We start from the raw sequence: 17,546 nt of genomic DNA, 5'->3' as shown, positions 1-17,546 counted from the left end.
TACCGGCAAACACGTTCAACGTTGCCGAGCAACATAACTCAATTCTAGTAGCGACAAATTCAGTTTATACGAGCACAACAACGTCCCATTTAACGTATAAAATTACTCATCAATAACGAATATCATGGCCGAAGCCGAAAAAATCGAAGTACGCGACATTACTCGCATTGAACGCATTGGCGCCCACTCTCACATTCGCGGGCTCGGCCTGGACGATGTTCTGGAGGCGCGTGCGGTCTCGCAGGGCATGGTGGGCCAAAAGGATGCACGTCGCGCCGCTGGGGTAGTTGTGCAGATGGTGCGCGAGGGAAAAATAGCTGGAAGGTGCATTCTGCTTGCGGGCGAGCCGAGTACAGGCAAGACGGCTATAGCTGTGGGCATGGCACAGGCTCTAGGCACCGAGACGCCGTTTACAAGCATGTCTGGATCAGAAATATATTCGCTGGAAATGAGTAAGACCGAGGCATTGTCGCAGGCGCTCCGCAAGAGCATTGGTGTACGCATCAAGGAAGAAACGGAAATCATAGAGGGCGAGGTGGTTGAAATACAAATCGAACGGCCTGCCACAGGTACAGGCCAAAAGGTGGGAAAAGTTACTCTCAAGACTACCGAAATGGAGACCAACTATGACCTTGGCAATAAGATAATCGAATGTTTCATGAAAGAAAAGATCCAGGCCGGTGATGTCATCACCATAGACAAGGCTTCGGGAAAAGTCAACAAGTTGGGACGCAGCTTCACACGCGCTCGGGACTATGATGCAACTGGCGCTCAGACACGTTTCGTGCAGTGCCCCGAAGGAGAGCTGCAGAAGCGTAAGGAGGTGGTTCACACTGTCACCCTGCACGAAATCGACGTCATCAATAGCCGCACACACGGCTTCCTGGCCCTATTCTCTGGCGACACTGGTGAAATTAAGCAAGAAGTGCGCGATCAGATCAACAATAAAGTCCTTGAGTGGCGTGAGGAGGGGAAGGCTGAGATCAATCCAGGCGTTCTCTTTATTGACGAGGTGCACATGCTGGACATTGAATGTTTTTCGTTCCTCAACCGTGCTTTGGAGTCGGACATGGCACCGGTGGTAGTCATGGCAACCAATCGAGGCATTACACGTATTCGGGGCACCAACTATCGCAGCCCTCATGGCATACCCATCGATTTGCTCGATCGCATGATTATAATACGCACAGTTCCGTATTCGGAGAAGGAAGTCAAAGAAATACTAAAGATACGTTGCGAGGAGGAGGACTGCATCATGCACCCTGATGCCTTGACCATCTTGACACGCATAGCTACAGACACCAGCCTTCGATATGCCATACAATTAATAACTACCGCTAATCTGGTTTGCCGTCGTCGCAAAGCTACTGAGGTGAACACAGAGGATGTCAAGAAAGTTTACTCGCTGTTCTTGGATGAGAACCGCTCAAGCAAGATTTTGAAGGAGTACCAGGACGACTACATGTTTAGCGAGATCAACGAGCATGAGGAGCTGGAAACTGCAGCTGGTGGAAGTGGTGGAGCCAAACGCCGTACAGAGACTGGAGGCGGCGACGCGCAGCCCATGGAGCACTAGATAATAAGCATGTTCTTCTTTCATTCGCATACCCATTTACAAGTTAAATAAAATAATGTAAAATAATTCAATTGCTTTTACTTTATTCCATTTCCACTCCGTATGTGTTATCTTAGGCGTTAAGAATTATTTGAGCATATCAAAATATATATACGTATATGTAGGTATAAGTACCTATGAAATAAATAATTCTTACGTCTTATAAAATTGTCTTCAAATTGATGTAAGTTTTCAGGCCTCGTTTTAAACGCTGCTGTACTCATTCATGGTGAACATTCGGTCGTGTCTTTTATATAAATCTTGACTAGGCATTGATGTAAAATGTAGGATTAGGGTTAAGCACAATTCCCTACAGTGGCAAAAATTTAAAACTATACAACTAGCGCTAAAAATCTCTGGTATAGCATTGAATTCATTGCATTGTTCATTAATAGTAAGTGTTACATATAACCATTTTTGGTAAAAATTATCGACAACTGATTATGATAAAACCTAGCACAATCCAATTACCACAACAATATTGCATGGCTTAAGATAGGTTAGTGGGTCACATGTAAGCTTTGTTCACTGCGTTTTCTTGTCCTCTTCCGTGGCGGTAGTGGCTGTTAAATCCGTGGCTTGGCTAAACGTTTGTGCCTCACTGCGCTTCGCCGTACTACGCAAGTAGAAGCGGTACCCATGATAGATGCATGCCCACACAAGCATGTAGATGAAACCAAAATAGTTGACTGCTTTAAAAACAACAATCCAGCGCTCGTATTTAAGAAAGACAAAGGCGCAGAGACACCAGCCCATGTATATAATGTTGTAGGATTTCAAGGCCACAAAATAGGCAACAGTGTATACTCTGGAATTTTTTAGAACTTCACCATATTTTGGTAACACAACCTTGGTATAAACACGCTCGATCTGCAAATGAAACATAAGACGTTTGAATGTTTAAGCAAAAGTGCTAGATTATACAATAAATACGACCAAATGAGTGACACGATTTTCTGCCAAATAAATGTTCTAAATAGGATATATGGGTATCTGGACTGTTTGATGCTATGATGTAGCTTTAGGATGCATGTCATGTTTTATCATTAAAGACATGCACGTTTTTTAACGGAAGCTTGCATTCTCACCTGCTTTTCGGTGCTCACAATCAAATACTCCATAAGGAAGGCCATGTAGTACCCGCTGTGGTAGCCATGCCAAACGGCTAGGAATCCCAGAGCGGCCGCATAGCTTATCGTGCGATTGTTGAGGAACTTGAGTCGTTTGTACACATAGTGGCCAACCCACTGATTCGTGTTTACGTTGAAGCTGCGCACATAGTGATCCATTGTATTGCCCGTTTCGAGAAGGACAAGCTTCACATTACTGCATCCCGACCAATCCGGTTGACCATTCTCATCCTGACCTTTGTACGTGAATCCAATGCACATAAGCGCACCTTCGGTAAGCAACCAGCAGGAAATGTATTTATACAGCGAGAACTTAGCCCAAAAGCCCAGAAAGAAGAGTCGCTTTACAAAGGGTACCTCTGCATAGGCCGGCGTAAGAAAATAGGCATCGGGTAGATAGCTCAGACCCAATTGGCATATGCCCAGATAAAGAACGCCGGCGGCCAGACGCTTGAGCCCCGCCTCTACGCTGCCACCATATTGACGGAACTCGCCATTGATAAAGCTCCGATAGCGGCGATATGGAAACTGAGGACCCACAAGAAAACCACTAGGGAAGTAAGCAAATGCTGTCAGCTCTAACAGCGATGGCAGTTCTACAAGAGCAGTTTCCTTCTGATCTTTGGACAAATCCTCAATTGGGCGCAGACCATCGGTGACATCAAATCCAAAGCCAATCATTCGCAACACGAGGATACAGTGTGGCATGGTCCATAGAATGTCGTATTCGTTGCTTGCTGTAAAATAGTAGCCCAGCAGTAGGTAGCTCATGTGGAACAAGAAGTTTATAATAAGCAGCAAACGTGGAGCTCCCCTTAACAATCGTACCAACAGATAAGTCATCCAAATGCCGATCAAGGAGTGATATGTGTCAAAACCATAGTTAAAGTAGCACAAGCCGGCGCCACAGAGCGCAAAGAAAATGTGGTGCAGAGCTTTTGGGCTTACGTTAATGAGCACTTTGCGATAAAATGCCGCAATAGGATAACCTAAAAGCAAAAAGTTATTAGTACAAGTACATAGTAAATACATGGAATTATTTTGCACTTACCGGCTACCAGTGTTAACAACAGACGCATCGCCTCCACTGGAACGCCCAATGTGGCAGCAAAGGTGCAGATGTAACCTCCATTTGGATCGGGTACCATATACTCAGTCATTATTACTTGCTGAAATGCCAAAAAAACGCGCACTTAATACGCTTATCACTCTTAGTTAATTACTAATTGTCCTAAATACTACTATCATTTTAATATTTTGCTACCAAGCATTTGGGGACGATTGAATCTTTTTAGCGATGTCGCTTCTTTAGGTCAATGAGAAGTCATTCGGTCAGCGCGTTCTCAGCAAATATAACAACGGCGCGTGTTTGATGGTATATTTTACGCTCAACAAATGTTAAATATACTCGTATAAGTATATACATATGTATATAAATTCGATCGATTAGCATTACCATAACAATAGCAAAGGTTTTCGTTTTTTCATACCTGACCGCAGTGTTATGCAATCGCTTCGTGTTTACATTAAATTTTTGATATAATTGACCGTAATTTAATTAATTATTAAAACTCTTCACATAATTTATTAAGTTGCTATGGCAAAATTCTGGGAATGAAGGAAAACACGCAGTTTTGTATCAGCTGACAATCATTTAGTGCAGCCCCTATGGCTGGAATCCAATCAATGACATTGTCGATCTTATCGATATTTTTAAACATGGGCTACTATCGATGGTTTCGTAGCAAAATTGATTATTCCTATCGCTACAGCTTACATATCTGAATTACCAAATTTAAAGGATTATTCCTTTTGGACAGCGGAGTTTTTAAGATTTAACCGATAAAATAGGTCTAAAAGTTATCTATCTTATTCATTTGGTGTATATAATTTAAATGACATTTGCATTGTTGCTAAACTTGTAGGGAATTTAAAAACATAGTTTTAATTCTTCCGCCATCGCATTTTGTCATATCAAAACAATGATTCATCCACTTTGACTTGTAATAATTGCATTGTGAAACAGCTGTTTTCGTTTCAAGGCGAATGAAAACTTAATTAGAAGAAGAAGCATCTGCTTCAACAAATATTGTATTGCAACAACTTGACATTGCTTGTCATCATTAACATTTCTTGTTATAAGTAATCCGAAAACTTCGTCTAACTGCCTTATGTCAAAAGCTAAAGAGTAGTGCATAACAAGAAGGTCAAGGCATAGTTATTTACAAGTGCAGCAGCTGTTTCGGCGTGCGTAAGTTTAGATTGAACCGTATACGTGTCAAGTCCGGACAAGGGCCGGTTCATATGTAAACATACATATGTATGTATCTGTGTATGAACCCACAATTATTTGTTTATTTGTAGTTACTATATAGTTCAGAAAACTGGCTCACACAAGCACCAGCAGCATGCGACGGAACAACTACCCCTACCAGCCCCTCAATCAACAGCCAGCTTCAAGCGGCAGCGCACCTGCTCACGATTCGTTGGAGGCGGAAAACGAACGCGCCGCTGAGGAATTAAAACAAAAAATTGGCGCACTCAAGTCGCTGACCATCGACATTGGAAACGAGGTGCGCTACCAGGACAACCTTCTGCGCGGCATTGACGATGACATGGATCGCACAAGTGGCTTTCTAGGCAATACGATGACGCGAGTAGTACGACTGGCAAAACAGGGTGGCGGCAGCCGGCAAATGTGCTACATGTTTCTTTTTGTGCTCACCGTCTTTGTGTTGCTCTGGCTAACGTTAAAGTTCAAGTAGTAGCGGGGATGATAGGCCATATGCATATGAAGATTGTTTTTTCTAAAATATACTTACAAATTTTATTAGTGCTGACGATTGTTGGTGGAAAAATAGATTGGTTGCACAATGCCGCCAAGTACAAAAACACACATGAAGTGGGTCGGAAACGTACTGTTCACTTAAAACCTAATGATAATGATAGTACCGCGTCTTAAGGATGTTGCAAAAGGCGGTATAGTGTTGCATCCCGCATTGCACTGTTAACCTGTGCTATGCATGAAAAGTTTTCATCTTTTTGTTGCGTCTGTTAAAGTCTGGCTGCTCTGGATCCACGTCTGCATCGGAGTCGGCTTCTTCGCCTTCCACTACTAAATCCGAATAACCATTTGAGTTGGGACTTTCTAATCGACGAACTGCGTGAAATGGGTGAACTTTATCACAACACTTGCTGGGTGATCTGTGCGGTACTTACTTTGTTCATCTAGAATACTATTTTGCTTTTTAATTTCTTCTATATCCTTTTGACTTTCGGCGATTTTACGTCGCATCGTTTGTATGCATTCGGTTGTCTTTTTGAGTATTTGGGCACGACTAGCCTGTAATTATACTTTTTACATGTGATAAATGCGAAATTCTCACTTGCGTTCGTTCACCTTTTCACCCTTGAGCGTGGGCACTGCCTCGCGAAGATTTGTAAAACTTTCTTTTATGTGATCCCGTCGTCGACGCTCCAAAGCATTGTGATGAGCGCGTTTTTCCGCCTACAAGGAACAACGAAAAATAAATAAACATGTACACCATTGATAGCACATGTGTAGTCTGTTTATAAACATTGAAAACGTGCGTTTCTTCTTCTTCTACGTACGTAGCTACCCACGCACAAACGACTCACCTGTGTAAAGTTAGCTGTGCTTGTGTGTCTTGACGAGCCTAAGCCATTCTCTGAGTCGTTATCATCCTGCACATATTTCAGAAAAAATCATTTGTTTATTTTGTTGTCTTACATTTGCTGATTAATTTGTTGCTTACGTCACTTTCGATATCAATATCTCTGTCGTCATCACTCATGCTCATCGTACTAACTCTTTTTTAATTTGTTCGTCCACGAAGATATCTTAGTGCTGTTTCGCTTTTGCGGAGCAGCTTTTTATGATATTGTGTTTATTTTTGATAATATTTAAAGATATTTTTTTTTGTAAACACCACGCTTTCCTGCTGCTTTGTAAAAGTAATCGATATAAATATCGATAGTATAAATGTTATTCTTATCGTGGGAGGCCATTCATGTAAGACGAAAATTTTGATTTTAAAATATTCCAATTCATAACTTCAAACATTAGAAACTGACCTTTATAGATAATTAAGTTGATAAGGTTTTATAACATGTACTCTTTATTATTAACTACAAGTAATTATAGACACACACCAATTTATGAGCCAATTTTTGTGAATAAATGAAATGACTTCAAAATCCTTAACTAAGGCTATTTTTTTTTACCAACTTAGCACAATTTATTATTGGCAGTTTTCTAATTAAAGCTTCCAAAACAAATAGCCAAACTTTAAAATATAACGATGATGACATATTTTTTATTTATTTATTTATTTATATTTATTTATTATATTTATATGTCGGCAAACATTGACTGTCGAAATACATAAGTATACAACATAAAAGGTTTACAAATTATTTAATGGGGTAAGTCCTTTCCATTAAAGTGTCGTACACTGTTTAAATACTAATTTTAAGTATTTACGCGTTAATTGTCTCGAGGAAGTTTAGTGAGTTGCCATCAAACATTTTTTCTTTTTCATTTTTCCCATGTTGAAAGCCTTTTTCTGTTAACTTTTAAAGTTTTGATATACATATGTATGTACATAGTAGATGAATCGATAACTAATATAATTTACACGATATTTCATTATTTTGATATTTTATTATCAACTCTGCAATGAAATATCGCATGCTGACAAACCATCACCTTAAGTTTCGTTTATATTGTTTTACTTGCAGTATTTTGCTTGTTTCATGGCTTTTCCAACATCAAACGCTCAGCAAGGTTACAGGACTAATCCATAACTACTTAAAAGCAAACTAATAGAAAACATTTTTAATTCTCGTCGCAGAAACAAACCGCAAAATCCTGGAGCAGCTATCGTCTCAATTGCAGAAGAGTGTTAGTGTTGTTGGCTTGGGCAACACGGGGCCACTGAACACTGCTAGCCTAAGTCAGGTAATTAAGAAAACAGCTAACTGAATGTAGGGCAGCTAGCTTAAATGAACTCGACTGACTTCTTGGGACATACAATTTTATTTAAAAACTGAATTCTTCCCACTAAGTTTATCTTCGTTTGAAAAAGTTCTAAAAACTGGTTTGGCCGACACTGACTCAAAAAGAATACTTCCTTATACAGATGCCCGCACCGCAGCTGCTTGGTCAAGCGACTGCAGATTTTCCACAGCAGGCACCAGTGCCCAATGCCAGTAGCATCGCTGCGCCCCGCTCTGCATTTAATCCAACAAGTTCTACGACATTGGGATTCTTCATACCCCAGGACTCGTATTTTGGAAATAGTTTTATACCCGTTCTTCCACGTCTAGAGCCTTTGCCAACAGCACCATTAAACCACAACGTTACCAAGTAGCCTCAAGAGAACAACAATATGGCGCGCCTTAAGTTAAAGAAAATAGAAGAATATTTACAGTGCGTTGATGGCTTTGTTAAGCCGAAAATTCTTTTAGAACAGTATCCAACGCCGCCGCACATTGCTGCCTGCATGCTCCATCACATGCAGTCTCAGTATGAAGATCTTGAGGGTAGGTTTGTTTGTGACTTGGGCTGCGGTTGTGGCATGCTCAGCATTGGAGCCGTGCTCGTGGGCGCTCATTTTACTGTTGGGTTTGAGGTAGATGGTGATGCGGTGGACGTTTACCGGACTAATGTGCAGGAAATGGAATTGGCCAATGTTGAATGTGTGCGCGCTGACGTCTTGCAGCTGCCGCAGACCAAATGGGCCAAAGCATTCGATACTGTCGTAATGAATCCGCCCTTTGGCACCAAGCACAATGCTGGCATGGATATGCGTTTTTTGGAGGTAGGCGTAAAACTGGCAACTACAGCGGTCTACTCCCTGCACAAGACGTCGACACGGTGAGTGAATCCTCAGCACATCTTGATCCGCAAATTTTTACCTTTAATACTTTGCAGGACCTACATCCAAAGAAAATGTCAAGAATGGGGTGCCCGAGGGAAGGTACTTGCCGAACTCAGATATAATATAGATGCTTGCTACAAATTTCACAAGCGACAGTCCAAGGACATCGAGGTGGATTTTTGGCGTTTCGACGTTAGCGATAATTAGCCAAACCAAACATTTATTTTATTCGCAAATAAGATACATTTAACTGCAACTCTTTTTTGTTTAAATTAGTCAAGACCGTTCTGTTTTTTTCTTCTGATAGTTTTTAGTTTTATGCGGAGATGATGCCTACTAAGCTTATTGGATACCAATACTCATGCGTAGTGTGTAGAATTATCAGGCTACACGTTTAGGACTTTGAGGAACCATACTCTAGCTAATATTCTTTGTACGTGAAATGGGCAAGGGCGTAGGCCGGAGGGGGGGCGTTAAAAATTTTATTTTTTGCCGGCGAATGTTTGTTTATCTATAATGTGTGTATGCGTATTCCATTGGCGAGATTTTTTTTTGAGCACCACTCGCAAGAAGTGAACTGAAAAATGAAATTCAATTCTACCCGAATTAAAAGAAACTTAAACTCGCAGAGACACGATTCTGATGTAAATGTATGTATTTAATATTTTGTATTTAATTTAATTAATATATATTTTTTTAAATAATTAACAAATTTTTTTCTTTTTTTGTGGGAGGTATTTAAGAGTTGAGCTCGCACGAATTTAGCATTCCTTTGTTCTTCAGATTCCAATTTCATAGAGGGGCACTATTTTAAAGTAATTACAGGGTCCTTCGACTCTGCGAATTTGCAATTTCTATGTATAGTGTAAAGGACTTAACTAGTGATATCTTATGCCAAAGTTATCTGCTTTCTGTGGATTGAAATACCTGTCTTAATGCCCCTTCTTGTATTCTTTCTACGGCAAATAATTTCATTTTTTCTTATATATACTTATATATATACAATAAAACAGGATCAGGTTTCTCCCATATCAAGTGCTTGTAAGATATATCTGGACCTAATACAATCGTACTATCGACGTCGTCGAAATCTTTAAGACTATGGTCCTGTTATATCTGCACTTACATCCGATATAATGTTTTTCTATAAATCCAGCATTAAATTGGTATCTGGCCTCTCAAACGTCAAGTACCAAATTGAAAATATATATTTTAGACGATACAAAAGCAAAAATAGATTGTGCTACCGCTTTTTACGGCATAAAAGGCATACAGAATTATGGTTCAATGGGTGTAGGTGGCCAAACAAAAACTTTCGCCATATAAAGTCGTCCACACGTTCATTATTATGACGAACTATTTCGCCTTAAAATGGATCTGAGTTGAATTTGTTGTAGTTTTTTCATTAATCATATGCATAAGTTTTTTTTTTTTGGGGCCCCCCTTTGGTAACATCTGCCTACGCCCTTGTTTCTTTCGATGATTTTATTTTAAAATAACATAAAATGGGTTAAAGAAAAGCTTTAACCAAGATTGAAAAAAAAATAATTCCAAGCTTAAAAGGACGCTGATAGGTAAGAAAAAAAGAGAGGAGTGCAAACGTTGTTTCAAATTTTTTGGAGTACTTGGACTTCGGATGGCATCGCGGAGCTTTCTCAGATGAAAACAGTTTTAATTTGGAAGGCTCTAATGGCTATACCTATTATTTCAATGACCTCATTTGGACTGCGCACCAGAGGTGAAGGTGTGATGGTATGGGGAGCCATTGCAAATTATGGCACCTGTTGAAATTTTTGTAAATTTTTGAATGCGTTGTCTTACAATGGTATATTAAAGGGGAATTTTTATACTTTCAAGACCTTTTTGGGATGCTGTGGATTTTTAAACATGGTAATGCGACAATACCCACAGCCAAGGTTGTTACAACGTATATGAAGACCCAAAATGTGGAGCTCTTGAGCTAGCTGCCTTACTCACCGGATTTAAATATAATCGAAAATGTTTGGGGATGTTGTTCACGTCAAGTATGTATATGTATCTGGACAACAATATACGAGTATAGCCAGACTAACCCAACCCGCGAATTAGCTTGGAGTTCGCTCAGGTATTTGTCCAATTTATACGCATCCCTTACAAAGCGGATGTGGGAAGTTTTGAGCAGAAAGATGGCTGAACACACTATTAAACAAATATTTTTAAGTCTAAAATACTCCAAATAGTTTAATTTGTTGGTGATGAAAGAAACAGAATAAAATTGTTAAATTGTTCTATTCAAATGGCGTAAAATTAGGACCCCGCAGTTTGCCGCTTAATGAAAATTAATAATTTTTTGTTTGTACCTAAAGCTTTATCATTAAACCGTACTTTTAGTTGATTTACAATAGTTAAATTTAGTCTCATTAAAAAATTAATAGGTTTCTGGTATGTGTGTGTATGTGGCTGTATCAATATATCTCATGATTAAGAATGTGAAAAGATGCTTCCTTCTTTATGGTACATACTTGGCTCAAACATAATATGCCAAATGTCTAATTCTTTTATCAGCGTTAAACAAAATGAACAATTTGTATATATTCCATCCAGTTATTAAATGAACTTGAAGTTGACTTTATGTTTCCTAGCAACTCCACTCTTGTTTTATCAATACAAGCTTTTCCGCTTGCTGGTTTTCTCGATTTTTGTCTCGGAACAAGAACTTAATTGCTGCCTAAAATGGAGGTACTCGAAGAGGGTAATTTAATGGATCGTGTTCCGATTCTGTTGCAACGTGATTTGGAATTTTATCAGGTATATAGTTGAATGACCTTTTTGACAAGCTAGCAAGTTAACGGACTTACATTTCCTCTCGATTAGACTCATCAGCGTGTGCTTCAGGAGCCAATTTGCTCGGGCGTAGTGGGCGGTAAACTTGATTTTCCACGGTGTGCATCCTTTGCATCTATCAAATTGATTCGCTGGTATGATCTAGCTCTTATAAGTTCGGACTACCCTCCCTTCTTATTATTCTTTATACCTATTTAGGTGGGAGGATGAGTACTTTGCCTCATATCGCAAGCCATCGGGTCTGCTACATACAGAAAAGGAGCTGACCGAAGGTGATTTCGTAAGTATTGGACGACGGTGTGTAACATAATTGAAAAATTACACCTATGAGTTCTTTAGAGTTCAGTAACGGTAAAGAGCTCGGATCCCGATAAGTTTGTCAACCTGGTGACCAAATCAGCGGATCTCCTTCTAGAGCACATACATCGTCTTTCCCAGGAATCCCTGGATCATGCGGATCTGTCGGTTCTCACGGCTACCATAGGCGCGGCAGCGCTGGTTAAAAATTGTCTTTCTGTTTACATGCAAGCGGCTACTACGACTATTTGTCCACCTAAGGGTGATGAGAAGGGCGGGGCTCTGAAGCTCAGCTTTAAGCAATACTCCCAAATGTCTGAGGCGCTGGCCGAACGGTTGCTGGACCTGCACTGTCGCCTTCTGCTGCTCTATATAATTCAAGATGCCGACTGTCTGCACTGGGAGGATGGCCAGCCTTTCTTCGAATCGGAGCGAGGATCATACACAGTGCAAATGTGGTGGCACTATATGCGTGGAACCAAAAACGATCTGTGGAACTCCGTGCCGCCCAAAATGGCACAACGCATCTTTGCGGGAATGTTGAACGAGACATTAAGTGTTCTCACCGTGCGCTACACTCAAATTGTAACCAGCGTGGCACGGGCTCCACTGCATCTGGTGGACATATGTAATCTGTTGCTATGTATTGCCGAACTGCTGCCTAATGTGTGCGAAAGTGGAGAAGCCTATGTAGGCCTACAACTGAGCAACCAGAGCGTGATATTGAGGGATATACATGCTAAGTGCCGAGAACTTTTCTACTGCCTTCTATTGCGCGGATCGCCGCTCGGTGTACTCTCTAAGGTAAGGGGTTTTCTTTGTTATTTGGATTCATTGCACAATACTATAATTGTTTAAAAAACAACAACTCGTTTACATTTTTCTTGACTTTGATCAATACTAACAAAATTGTTCCTGTCCACATATCCTCGTTTGTTAGGTCTTTCGGAAGGGACTTGACAACATGGAAATGTTTAGCTCGCGTCATGGACTTCCAAGTGCTTGGATAATTTTCACATTACCGCGCTATTTTCCAAAGGAGCAGTCCTGCCAGTGGGTCACCGAATTTGCTGATCTGACGACACAAACGGCCATATCACTAGATTTGCGCGTGTTACTAGCTTTTCCCGAAGCCAACTGGCCTTACCTACTCAAAATTTTGCTAATGCGTGACGCTTTTTTGACAGGTATTATTATGAAGCATCTGATGCAGCATTTGCCCTCATCGGAGAATTTCAAGAATGTAGCAAAGAATTCTTTTACTGGCGGAGATGGCACCCCAATCAAGTGTGAAGCGTTCCTGTGCCGCGGCGAATGCTTCAATGTAACTGATTCCCTGGCCGCTGATTTAGGTGGATAACCTTTTCTGGCTAGTGCAGACTAGTACTTAAATACAGGAATCACTTGCAGATCCTGTTGGTCAATCGAACTATCAGATTGTTCTCTCTCTCACTTATTTGATTGTGGCCGTTGGCAAGGCCGTGGACATCAAGTCGTGCCTCATTAAGACGCTCGAGGAGTATGGAATGAGCGGTTGGAGCGACTGCTTGGACAAGCGCCAGATCTGGAACCAGAAGCGAACGCCGTGGCTGGAGGCCACTATGCACTTTGTTTATCCCGTGCTCGACTGTGTGGTGGATATGTTGATCAATGCCGTGGAGAACGGAGCTAGCATGTATCAAGCGATGTCGCTGGCCCTAACTTGTGTGTCCGAAATATGGGATTGCATACCGGAGGGACTATACAAGATCACCGCATTGTTACAGGACATAATCCCAGTGTCAACGCGACCCCTCGGTGATTCAGTTCTGCTCCAAGTGGTTTTTGCCGCGCTTTATACTGAGCTTATTCGAACAGCTGAAATGCATGAGCAGGGTCTGTGAATCTTTGAATATAATTTATAGTTTATAATTTAAGTCATCATTGTTTTTTCTGCAGCAAAGAACGATAAAAAAGCATCTATTTGCTACTCTATATCTGAGGCCATCTGTTCAATAGATGAGGATGACAAGCACACGGATCAAATCGAGTTTTTCCTGAAACAGGCCAAGGAGAGTATTAACCTGGATGCAGACTTCGGCGGTATCTCTACACGCGGAGCTGGGGGCCTCAGCGCTGTAAGCACTGTCAAAATGGATGACTTCGCCACTGCCGACTCGGATCGCCTGAGTCACAGCCCACCGGCTAATTACGCCATGGAACTTGACGTAGGCATTGCCGATTACATTCCAGAAGTTCTGGCTAGCGACGTGCTGACCACAAACATAGGAAAACAGGCCTTAAAGGTGATATACAACTATTTAAAGTTCAACAAGGATTGGTTGATGGAGCAGCTCGGTACGGGAGAGAACGAGCCGAGTCCTTTTCAGGGCGTGCAGGGCCAGAACATTAAGGAAGCTAAAACATCCGTGCTTAGGTCTATGTTTTTTATTGGGAATACGCCTTTCGATCAGCTACTCACCGGCTCTCTGAAGATCGACTTTGTCAGCTGGTTGCAGACACCACTTTCACTTAATCCGGAGCGAGCTTCGCTTCATTTGTCGCGACGCTGCGACTTTCAGGAGGAGGCCAAGTTGTCGTTACCCGAGGTGGCAATGGTCGCAGGCATTACCAAGATCATGAAAAAGCGCAAGGACTTCGGCAAGTGAGTCACCCGGGGATTATTAGTATCATTGTGCACAAGCCGAGTTATCTGATTATGTACTTCTTTTTGTGAGTGAATTATATGTTATTGTAGGTCTCTAGATCTAATTAACACCGCATAATGCAAAGAGCATCTTAAAATGCAAAACAATGAGATGGAAACGGTTTAAAGCTAAAATAAATATTTGCCTTCTCTGTCTTGTGCTTAGTATGTGGACATGGGGTCCTTGGTGCCAACAAGTTTTTGTAAACATTACGTTGCGGGCCAGGATACAATTCAGTGCGTCTGCGGTGTGTTTGTCCCGACATCGTCTTAGTCCACACTTCGCAGTTATGAAACATACACACAGACAATGACGTTGGGCGACGAAATGGCACGGGGAAGAAAAACCAGTAGCAACAACTACAAAAATATGTTAAACTTGTTTGTGACAATGTGAACAAGTTAGAAATGGCCAAAACAATGCGACAGCTCTGATGGCCTGCAAAGATGCCCAAGAAAGAAAGCATTTGTACAGGTGAAAGCTATGTATACAATATATATTACGATTCTTACTATTACTATAAACAGTAATACATAATTAAATGATAATAATTATGATATTAATTTATATATTTTTTGACGATATAGTCGGACCAAATATTAATGATACTATATTATGAGCCGGTAGACGCAGTGTTAAGTATTGCTTTGCGATTTAGAACATTAGCAAAATCAGTAAAATGTTTTTCCTGCTTGATTTCCTTTTGGTTTAATTCCATAGGTTCAAAAACTCACAGCTGGGAAAGAACGCGAAAATTGAGGAAAATCTTTGTTCTTCATTATGGTGTAGTTTACAAGAAAACACAGAGTGGTTGATCTCAGTTAATTAAGCTGATCACTGATCATACATATACTTGTATATGTAAATATAGAAGCGTAAGCTAATATCTTCTGTCAGTATCAGCTTAGCTACTTAATATTATCTCTTTCTGTGAGTGGATCCTTAATACAGTCGTGCACAACGTAAAGCTCGTTTTATTAAAAAACAAGATAGAACGCTACAGTCGAGCAAGCCCGACAGTAAAATAGCCTGTACTCTCCACAAAAAGGAAAAATTAAAAAAAAAAAAAAAATTAAAAAAAAATTAAATTATTAAAAAAAAATGAATGAATGAATTAATTAAAATAATTAATTTAATTAAATTAGAATACATGTTTATGTTCAGTTTAAACAGCATACATTTACATCACGTACCTATGCGTGTTCATATGCGTGTATGTATGCAGCACAAAGTTGAACAAAAGCAGCAACAACAACAACAGCTGCGGGCAGCGCTGCCGACAGAGCTGCAGGCAGCGCATGAGCAGCGATTTTACTTATGGCTATAACTTTCTTCAGAATTGACCTATCATGATGAAATTTGGCACACGGACACATTAGTACTAACTGGATGTACCTACCAAAATTGATTTTTAAATTCCGAGAATTACGGAAGTTATAAGAAAAAATACGAATTGCGGGGGAGTGGGGGGGTGTATCAGAAAAAATAAACAAACTCGTTCTGCCTAGGGCTTATAGGAACCTTGATACCATTTTGGTTATCCTAGCTCTTGTACTTACTGAGATCCTTGCGCTCATACAGGCAGACGGACAGACGGTCAGACGGACAGACGGACAGACGGACAGACAGACGGACATGGCTTTATCGACTCGTCTTCTCATCCTGATCAAGAATATATATACTTTGTGGGGTCTGCCACGCCTCCTTCTGTGTGTTACATACATGCGCACAAAACTAGTATAGCCTTTCACCCTTTGGGTACAGGCTATAAAAAAAACGTTGGGTAGTAGAACTGCTTTTAAAAATGTAAAATTAGATCAATGCACTATGAATTTGTAATTTTTAAACCAAAAGTGCCGTTTGGTTCGTTTCATAATAGATTAGTCCAGTGAATGTTTTTACTGTTACATCAAAAATAATTATTAATGAATTGTGCTTAAGGACAATAATCGCTTTAATATATGTACATATTAGAGCTACTTTCTTATAGGCGTGTGCAACCAAAGCTTCGAGTACGTTTTTCATCAAAAGTCGGAAAGTCCCTTCGCTTTCACAGGCAGAGCACCGCACGGGCCAAAGCACATAGCGGTGGCTGCTTGTGTGCTTGGCTGCCTGACTTTGTAGCCAAGCGGACAGCCTCCACGACGACGAGGACGATTGCTCCATTCATTCACTTGCCACTGCTAGACGCGTGCGGACGTTTTTTTGAACACACTAGCTTACCCTCTTGTTGTTTAAGTTCAGAGGCCGCAGAAACATTAAGTTGCAAATGGCACCTGAAAAGCATATTCAGCAGGCGGCTGTTGACGTTCGTGTTGAGTGTGTGGGTGTGTGTGAGTGTGTGTGTTAAATGGTGAACGGTAAACGGTGCTTTGCAGCCGTTAGACGGCAGCCAACACACAGCGTAGAAGTAAGAAGCTAAAATTATAAAACAGCCATGAAACGCCAAACGAAGTGCCCTCGAGGATGATTACGCATACGCAGCGTATGCCAGAATTAAATATTTAACATATAAATTTAAAGCAGTTGTGTCGCCTGCTAACGTCAAGTGTTCCGAGCTGCTTATTCTGTCTCACAAAACGCATAATGGCAGTAGCGGCAACGGCAACGGCAACGGTGCGGCAATATCCTTGGCAATCGCTAGCTTATCACTTGCCAAAAATTTAAGACAGTGCTGCTGAAAATGGCCGTAAAAGTTTACTGATTTATATGCAACGCATGGCTCGAAGTCTTTTGAGCTAAAACTCCAAATTGTCTACATTTATTGTAATATTAGCTGGCAATCGCAGTTGTTGTTGTTGCTTTTTCTTATTATTGGTGCTGCACTTCAAGAAAGCGAACATGTTCGGAAATATTTATGTATGTCCTCGCTCTTTTTCTCTGCCTTGTCCAGCAATTTAAAAACCATTTAGGCTAAATCAACACACATCTAAACGAACCAACTCCAAGCTACTTTCCAATTAGTGCAAATTGTATGCGCGCTTGTGTGTAAAATGTGCTCAGCGCCCATGCAAAGGGCATGGGGTCTGCTGTGAAAGGGGCAGCAATTATAAATAGGATTCGCGCCTAGCTACACTCTCAACCAGCAACC

At 40.8% G+C, this 17,546-nt stretch overlaps 7 protein-coding genes across 7 annotated transcripts; 5 read left to right on the top strand and 2 right to left on the bottom strand.

Annotated features, from left to right (window-relative positions):
- The first annotated feature begins 6 nt into the window (after nt 1–6).
- Nucleotides 7–1,647, top strand: LOC115621018 (ruvB-like helicase 2). The gene has a single exon (XM_030514541.1). The coding sequence runs from the start codon at nt 125–127 to the stop codon at nt 1,574–1,576; it is 1,452 nt and encodes a 483-aa protein (XP_030370401.1). The 5' UTR covers nt 7–124; the 3' UTR covers nt 1,577–1,647.
- Nucleotides 1,648–1,956: 309 nt separating this feature from the next.
- LOC115621007 (lysophospholipid acyltransferase 5) lies at nt 1,957–4,372 on the bottom strand. The gene is made up of 4 exons (XM_030514530.1): nt 4,236–4,372; nt 3,797–3,914; nt 2,704–3,734; nt 1,957–2,485 (listed from the first exon to the last, which is right to left on the bottom strand). Exons 2-4 carry the CDS (start codon nt 3,903–3,905, stop codon nt 2,141–2,143), a joined length of 1,485 nt encoding a protein of 494 aa, XP_030370390.1. The 5' UTR covers nt 3,906–3,914; nt 4,236–4,372; the 3' UTR covers nt 1,957–2,140.
- A 442-nt stretch (nt 4,373–4,814) lies between these two features.
- LOC115621040 (BET1 homolog) lies at nt 4,815–5,575 on the top strand. Its single transcript, XM_030514565.1, has 2 exons — nt 4,815–4,996; nt 5,110–5,575. Exon 2 carries the CDS (start codon nt 5,154–5,156, stop codon nt 5,508–5,510), a length of 357 nt encoding a protein of 118 aa, XP_030370425.1. The 5' UTR covers nt 4,815–4,996; nt 5,110–5,153; the 3' UTR covers nt 5,511–5,575.
- Nucleotides 5,547–6,687, bottom strand: LOC115621029 (protein max). The gene is made up of 5 exons (XM_030514554.1): nt 6,522–6,687; nt 6,385–6,450; nt 6,146–6,253; nt 5,965–6,088; nt 5,547–5,905 (listed from the first exon to the last, which is right to left on the bottom strand). The coding sequence occupies exons 1-5, from the start codon at nt 6,564–6,566 to the stop codon at nt 5,763–5,765; spliced, it is 486 nt and encodes a 161-aa protein (XP_030370414.1). The 5' UTR covers nt 6,567–6,687; the 3' UTR covers nt 5,547–5,762.
- A 776-nt stretch (nt 6,688–7,463) lies between these two features.
- Nucleotides 7,464–8,904, top strand: LOC115633037 (methyltransferase-like protein 5). Its single transcript, XM_030530385.1, has 4 exons — nt 7,464–7,552; nt 7,620–7,726; nt 7,908–8,644; nt 8,702–8,904. Exons 3-4 carry the CDS (start codon nt 8,157–8,159, stop codon nt 8,853–8,855), a joined length of 642 nt encoding a protein of 213 aa, XP_030386245.1. The 5' UTR covers nt 7,464–7,552; nt 7,620–7,726; nt 7,908–8,156; the 3' UTR covers nt 8,856–8,904.
- On the top strand, nt 7,522–8,138 carry LOC115634021 (SOSS complex subunit C homolog). The gene is made up of 3 exons (XM_030531553.1): nt 7,522–7,552; nt 7,620–7,726; nt 7,908–8,138. The coding sequence occupies exons 1-3, from the start codon at nt 7,522–7,524 to the stop codon at nt 8,136–8,138; spliced, it is 369 nt and encodes a 122-aa protein (XP_030387413.1).
- Nucleotides 8,905–11,360: 2,456 nt separating the features above from the next.
- Nucleotides 11,361–14,416, top strand: LOC115634528. The gene is made up of 7 exons (XM_030532334.1): nt 11,361–11,435; nt 11,502–11,605; nt 11,670–11,751; nt 11,811–12,572; nt 12,709–13,120; nt 13,179–13,643; nt 13,707–14,416. The coding sequence occupies exons 1-7, from the start codon at nt 11,361–11,363 to the stop codon at nt 14,414–14,416; spliced, it is 2,610 nt and encodes an 869-aa protein (XP_030388194.1).
- Nucleotides 14,417–17,546: the final 3,130 nt, after the last annotated feature.

The sequence above is a fragment of the Scaptodrosophila lebanonensis genome, unplaced genomic scaffold, assembly GCF_003285725.1.
Source record: "Scaptodrosophila lebanonensis strain 11010-0011.00,11010-0021.00 unplaced genomic scaffold, SlebRS2 tig00000001-arrow-pilon, whole genome shotgun sequence".
Lineage (NCBI taxonomy): Eukaryota > Metazoa > Arthropoda > Insecta > Diptera > Drosophilidae > Scaptodrosophila > Scaptodrosophila lebanonensis.
This window is presented reverse-complemented; position numbering and strand designations above follow the sequence as displayed.